This window comes from Entelurus aequoreus, linkage group LG07 (assembly GCF_033978785.1).
Source record: "Entelurus aequoreus isolate RoL-2023_Sb linkage group LG07, RoL_Eaeq_v1.1, whole genome shotgun sequence".
In the NCBI taxonomy this organism is placed as follows: domain Eukaryota; kingdom Metazoa; phylum Chordata; class Actinopteri; order Syngnathiformes; family Syngnathidae; genus Entelurus; species Entelurus aequoreus.
The window spans coordinates 35,150,308-35,156,893 of record NC_084737.1 but is presented as its reverse complement, the minus strand read 5'-3'; the positions used below and the strand labels follow the sequence as shown (position 1 = coordinate 35,156,893).

The 6,586-nt window shown below is 41.9% G+C and overlaps 1 protein-coding gene across 9 annotated transcripts in view; it reads left to right on the top strand.

Annotated features, from left to right (window-relative positions):
* Nucleotides 1–535: 535 nt before the first annotated feature.
* The window catches only part of rap1gapa (RAP1 GTPase activating protein a), a 150,180-nt gene continuing 144,129 nt past the window's right edge, over nt 536–6,586 (top strand). For 8 of the 9 annotated variants that reach the window (XM_062053338.1, XM_062053347.1, XM_062053340.1 and 5 more), the window contains exon 1: nt 538–649. In XM_062053338.1, the coding sequence (XP_061909322.1) occupies nt 606–649 (44 nt within the window). In that variant the 5' untranslated portion in view covers nt 538–605. Of the gene's footprint in view, nt 650–6,586 lie in introns of all 9 variants that reach the window. The other variant, XM_062053337.1, reaches the window with a different exon arrangement.

Sequence of the window (6,586 nt, the reverse complement as noted above, 5' to 3'; positions counted from 1 at the left end):
CAGCTTGATGGGTTTACAAAAGAAAGAAAGAAAGCAGTAGATGCATAAGGAGATTAGAAAGTTGCTCAGCGGTCATCCTGTCTACAGTATGCAGGCGTGGAGCTGCCAAAGCTCTGTGATTAAAACGTTTGTGTGGAATGATTAACTGCTTGTCCGCAGCTTGTTTGACCTGTCGTCCTTTGCTGAGCCGCGCAAGTGGACTAACAAGTCTGATTTATCAACAAGAGTTCTATCAACCAGTGTGTCTGTATTACAAATGTGGATTTAGCCGTGAAAAAAAGGATATATCCTGCATGCACGTTTCTGTTTCTGTGGGAGACTGCGTGGCATGCACCACTACTCCTCCATTCCCATCCTCGTTCCCTCTCCCTGTGTGCAAAGAAGGCGTGTGTGCAAGGAAGGGGCAGGGCACATTAGCCCAGCTGGGGGAGTGGACACACACACACACACACACACACACACACACACACACACACACACACACACACACACACACACACACACACGCACACACGCACACACTCACATGCTCAGTCAGCGTAAGTGACACAAATGCTGGCTCCATTGAGTTCTGTGAACTCAGTCAGTGTTGTGTGTCAGCAGGTATGCCACAGAGAAAGAGGAGTTTTACTTTCGGAGCCTATGGAGGGTAAGAGCTGCAATCCTTATCATGATAATATTCTTTATGGAATCACAGAATGTCTGCATAGCATGTGTGACAGAGCGTGTTTGAGGATCTCTGTCACCCTGTTTGATGACTATGCACATTCTCTTGTGCGTGTGTGTGTGTGTGTGTGTGTGTGTGTGTGTGTGTGTGTGTGTGTATGTGGGTGGGTGTGTGTGTGCATCAGAACATGTTTATCATTGCAGCTTTTGTCCTAGTAATGCTTGTGTCCATGCCTTCTCTAATAAGTGCCAAGCGTAAGTGCACCCGGTCAATAGAGACGTGGCTTGACGACTTCCGGTTTTGGAAAGTTTTGTATTAGTTCAGTTAATTATATTTTGCTTTGGGTCTGCAAGTAAGGCTAACCCAGACAAAGTGTGACACAAGCTGTATTCAAGAGCTGCACACCCATCACTGCTACTGGGCACTCATGTTTTCACTTAAGGGGCCATGTTTCACGGCAATGCTCTGAAGTTGAACAGACTACATGTATTTACTTGTATATGTACCTGTAGGTTTTAAATTCGACAAAAGGTCATTTCCGTTGTTTTTCAAAGATTTGGAGCTCATTTTCGACTGAATAGTGAAAATATATGCTAAACCAGGCCTGGGCAATTATTTTGACTCGGGGGCCACATTTAGAGCAAAAAATGTGTCTGAGGGCCTGTATATTTATTTTTATGAACACTAATACAAAACCTCACAATAATGTCTGATTGAATGCTAAAAACGTTTTGACAGACCGCCTTAAAAAATGTGATGGAATTTTACATTTTTCTACGAAGGATAAAACACTGAATATTGACAAAATATGAATGTCACACCCCGTTCGATCGACACATTTTACAATCAAGTGAAACACAAAAAAAATGCAACAAACAGTGAAATACGAACGTGAAGGGTGCAAAATAAACCCACCTACAATCTGATATATCTGATACATCACTAAGCTTTAGAGCTTTGTTGGGAAAATCTCCTTCCGCGTCTGTGGAAATGCTTCCCGCCCACACTGCTTGGTGCCTCGTCTGAGCTGCTGTGACGTAGATTACCATAGTAACTATTTAGATTACCATAGTAACTAGTATATCATCCAAAAGCGCAGATTCCAACCATTGAAATACTTAGTATAGTTGAAGACTTACGGTCATTAGAAAACATGACTGCACATCATAATGGCAGCTACACTTTCCATCTTAAAGATCTAAAAAAATTATTTGGGAATGTCCGGCGGGCCAGATTGAAAAGTTTAACGGGCCGCATGTGGCCCCCGGGCCTTAATTTGCCCAGGTCTGTGCTAAACGGTAGCAAATATGCATGGCAAGGATATTACGTGGTTAGCACACCTGCCTCACAGCCAGGTGACTTTGGATCTCTATTGCACTGTTCTGAGCGAAAGATTGTCCACATGTGTGAATGTGAAGGGCAAATTGTCTACAAGAGGGCTGTGATTGACAACCTGGTTGTACCCCCGTCTCTTGCCCAAAGTCAGCTGGGATAGGTTCCAGCTCATCTGTCACCTTGCTGAACAAGCATTTGCTGTAGTTGTTTCAAGGAGTCAAGGAACCAACAAACTTTATTGTCATACCAGCACACATGAGATGGCACGAAATGTATTACCCGAGGAAAGGATGTTACGATCAGGGATTTAGATGCCGATTCTGAACACCCATGGGTGAGATCGGCCGATACCGATACCTATAGCGATCACATATACAAAACATAATCCTTTAAGTCAGAGGTCTTCAACAGGTGTCTGCTGGGGTACTGCAGAGGTGTCGTGAATTTTTTATTACTTATTTTATTACCCTCGCAAATTTTCCACAAATGTAAAAAAATTTTTTTTTTTGCCAACTTCACTGGTTTTGGGTTTTGGGTTTTGTATTAACTGCACATTTTTCATTGTATTAATGCTGAGTGCTATTGACAGTTTAACAATATTAACATTATTATTTTTTTAAACTAGTTCCTTTCTCTCTTTTATTACACACAGTAGAGGAGGGATTTATATGGCCTCGTTCCTGGGTGGATCTTATGTGAAAAGAAGATGGGGGTTAATAATTTTGCAATGCAGTCTGCTGAAAATGATGGAAAGCGCCACTCTATATAGCAACTGACGCTGTGGTCAAAATTGGAATTGCTACAAAACACATTTTAGGATATTCAACACTCTACTGCTGTCTGGCGGCTAAAGGAGATAGTGCACCCCTCCAATGCGTCACGTCTCATGTGTCAGGTAAACCGCAACTAATGGGGCTATATGAATCTCCTGCATACTGTACATTTGTTTGAGCAAAACAAAGTCAATAGTGCACAATAACTAATATACAACTACTATGTATGCTATATAGCAATGTAATACACATTGAAATCACTTTTGCCCTTAAAGTCCTCCTGTGTCCAAGGAATGCGTCCCTGAATTTGTAAACATTTAGAAAAACAACACACAAATTATTTTAAAAAATTAAAAATATCAACCTAATCACTCAAGTATCAATCATATACTGATATTAGCTTTAGTGTTGACACCATCAATTTATTTACATGTTGTGTACTACCTGTGACAAGGCTGACACAGCATTGACACAGCACCTTGAGCAAGACATTTCACCCTTGCTCCTGATGGGTCGTGGTTAGGGCCTTGCATGGCAGCTCCCACCATCAGTGTAGGAATGTGTGTGTGAATGTGGAAATAGTGTCAAAGCCTACCTTGAAGGTAGAAAAGCGCTATATAAGTATAACCCGTTTACCATTTATTTACATTTGTTTACGTTTTATGTCTCTTGTTGGCTTAGTTCTGTTTCAACACCCCTGTTTTGTGTCTCCTTGGTTGCCATGGTTATATATTGTTTTCACCTGCCTCTGATTAGTGTTCCGGACGCTCACCTGTTCCCGAGCACTAATCAGAGAGCTATTTAGTTCTGCCTTTTCCTGTCACTCAGTCTGGTGCTTTTGTTTGCTTCACGCAACTGCTAACGTTGTTCCTTGTGCGTCCCGCGCTAAGCCTTTCCTTATGCGTTCCCTGTGTATAGCTACCCCGTTAGCTTCACGCTCTCGCTCTCCTTGTGTTTTGCTTGTTTGGTTCATTTTGTATTTTTGTATGATTTATGCAAATATATCATTGTCCTACCTGCACGCTGTCTTCGGAGTTCCTGCATCATGACTTGTTGAAGGGTGGACTACCAATTGATTTTCATTGTACGGCAAACTGGTCTGTTTAACAGTGCATATGACAATAAACAATCTTGAATCTTGAATCATCGTCGGAAGATCACCATGCCTCCTCGCCATCGACCTCGTTACAATTACCTTCTGTTGTAACGTGATTCCGCCTACACTTCTTCAACTTTGCCAAGCACTTTTTTCTTCTATTGTTCGAAGCTATCTTAGCGCTTAGCATGCCTTCTCCTGCTTGTTCTCGGTGTGTTTAGCCCCGTCCTGATACTTAATAGTCATACTTGATAATGATACTTAAAATACAAAGAAATGCAGTTTATTTGCTCTAATGGAAGTGATCATTATTAACTTTGTGATCGTCATTACAAGGCTATAAGTATTGCGGAAAGAGATTATTCTAGATCAGGGGTCTCAAACTCAATTTACCTGGGGGCCACTGGATTCAGAAACTGGGTGAGGCTGGGCCGCAAGAAAAGATTTCTTAAAAAAATCTAACATGCACTTTTTAATGAATTCACCTTCTTTGAATGGCTATCCCGCCCGAGCAACATACTTGCCAACCCTCCCGATTTTTTCTGGGAGACTCCCGAATTTCAGTGTCCCTTCGACAATCTCCCGGAGCAACCATTCTCCCGAATTTGTCCCGATTTTAACCCGGACAACAATATTAAGGGCATGCCGTGATGGCACTTCCTTTAACATACTCTGTAACCTGTCATCGCGTCCGCTTTGTCACCATACAAACAGCGTGCTGGCCGAGTCACATGTTGTATGAGGCTCCTGCAGACACACGTAAGTGACTGCAAGACATACTTGGTCAACAGCCATACAGGTCACATTGAGGGTGGCCGTATAAACAACTTTATCACTGTTACAAATATACGCCACACTGTGAACCCCCACCAAACAAGAATGACAAACACATTTCGGGAGAACATCCGCACCGTAACACAACATAAACACAACAGAACAAATACCCAGAATCCCATGCAGCCATAACTCTTCCAGGCTAGAATATACACACCAGCTACCACCAAACCCCGCGCCCCCCCAACCCCGCCCACCTCAACCGATGCACGGAGGGGGGGTTGATGTGTGTGTGTGTGTGTGTGTGGGGGGGGGGGGGGGGGGGGGGGGCACGTTTTTTTTGGCAAAAAATATATATCTATTTTTATATTTCTCATTTTTATCTTTGGTATGAACTTTATTATGTAAACTCCAGTTATTGTTTTTTTGTTTTTTGTTGTTGCTATTTTTGTATTATAAAATGTTATTATTGAATCATGTTGTACTGCATTGTAAACTTTTGTTTTGTGATTGTGTGATGTTTTTTGCCTGGATCCCAGGAAGAATAGTCTCGGTGTAGACTAATGGGGATCCTTAATAAACTAAACTAAACTAAATAATCGGCACTAGCGATCACATACCTTTTCATGAAAATTGTCCGACACTGATTGCTGGCTTGGATTTGAATTTTAGGTTTGTTTTGACGCTATGTAATGACCCGACAGTCTGGTCATATGCTTGCGTGTCATGTGATCTGTGTACAGTGTATTCTCTGTTTGTCGTCCTCATTAACGCTTGATGGTGAAACAGATAGATTGACGAGGAGCCCTGTCCTTTAACGAACGCTGTGGCCTGAGGACAAACACTGTCAGGCGACATGAACAATGTGACGCTTGGTGTCACGATGAGACAGTGGAGAAATTATTTCCCTTTTTATTGAAAAACAAATAGTGCAACATGTTCAGCATTCTTTCTGAGATGGGTGGCGATTACAATATGACATAATATAGTTAAGCACACACATAAAAGCGCAACGTTTTCATAGCTTCCTGCAAAGACTGGCTGCTGTCGCTGTGACAAACGTGACACTCTCACGCCTGACGCTTATTGTACTGCAAATGGAACCCTGGATGAGGGTGGGGAACAACACAGAGAGGGCTATTTTTGTTTGACAAAAGCAAATGTTTGCATGACAAAAGATGATTAGACTGCAAGGCAGGGCTACTTGAGAACAGGAGGTCATTCAAGTACACTTCCAAGGGCAGAGGCAAAACAAACAGGAGATGCAGAGTGACAGAGGGCTCTTCATTGCCTACTCATGCAGTCCACCTTGCATATTTACTTTGTCACAATCACTAGCCATGATGGAGACACTGGGCCTCATTTTGCCCTCATTCCATATTCTTATTGGTATACTGTATATTCTATCATGCCGTAGACTTTTATTTTTTTCAATCGCGTGGACATACTGAGACGTGGCTAAAATATTACATTTTGACACATCCTCACATGTCTAAAATATTTAAAGCTCCAGAAAAAATTGCAAGGACCTGACAGGAACAAATTTGAAGGCATTTAAAACATAAATGTGGCTTGTACAGCCCTTTGAGACACTTGTGATTTAGGGCTATATAAATAAACATTGATTGATTGATTGATTGAAATAAAACAGTAACAATACTGAAATAAACTGCAACAAAAAACAGTGCAATTAACAGTGCAATAACTGTTGGATTTATTATGTGTATTTGTTATGTCTATATGTATTTATGGCGGACTTAACTTGGACTTTTAAGATGGGCGGGGCTACCACTGACAGGTGACCATGTACGTAGCTTTAAAAATGGCGTCATTGTTTCGTTTGTAAAAACAGCGTGCTTCGCCACCAGCATACCCCACTGGTTATTACCTGCTAATGCTGCTAATGCTGCTACTGCTACTGCTACTACTGCTGCAGCTGCT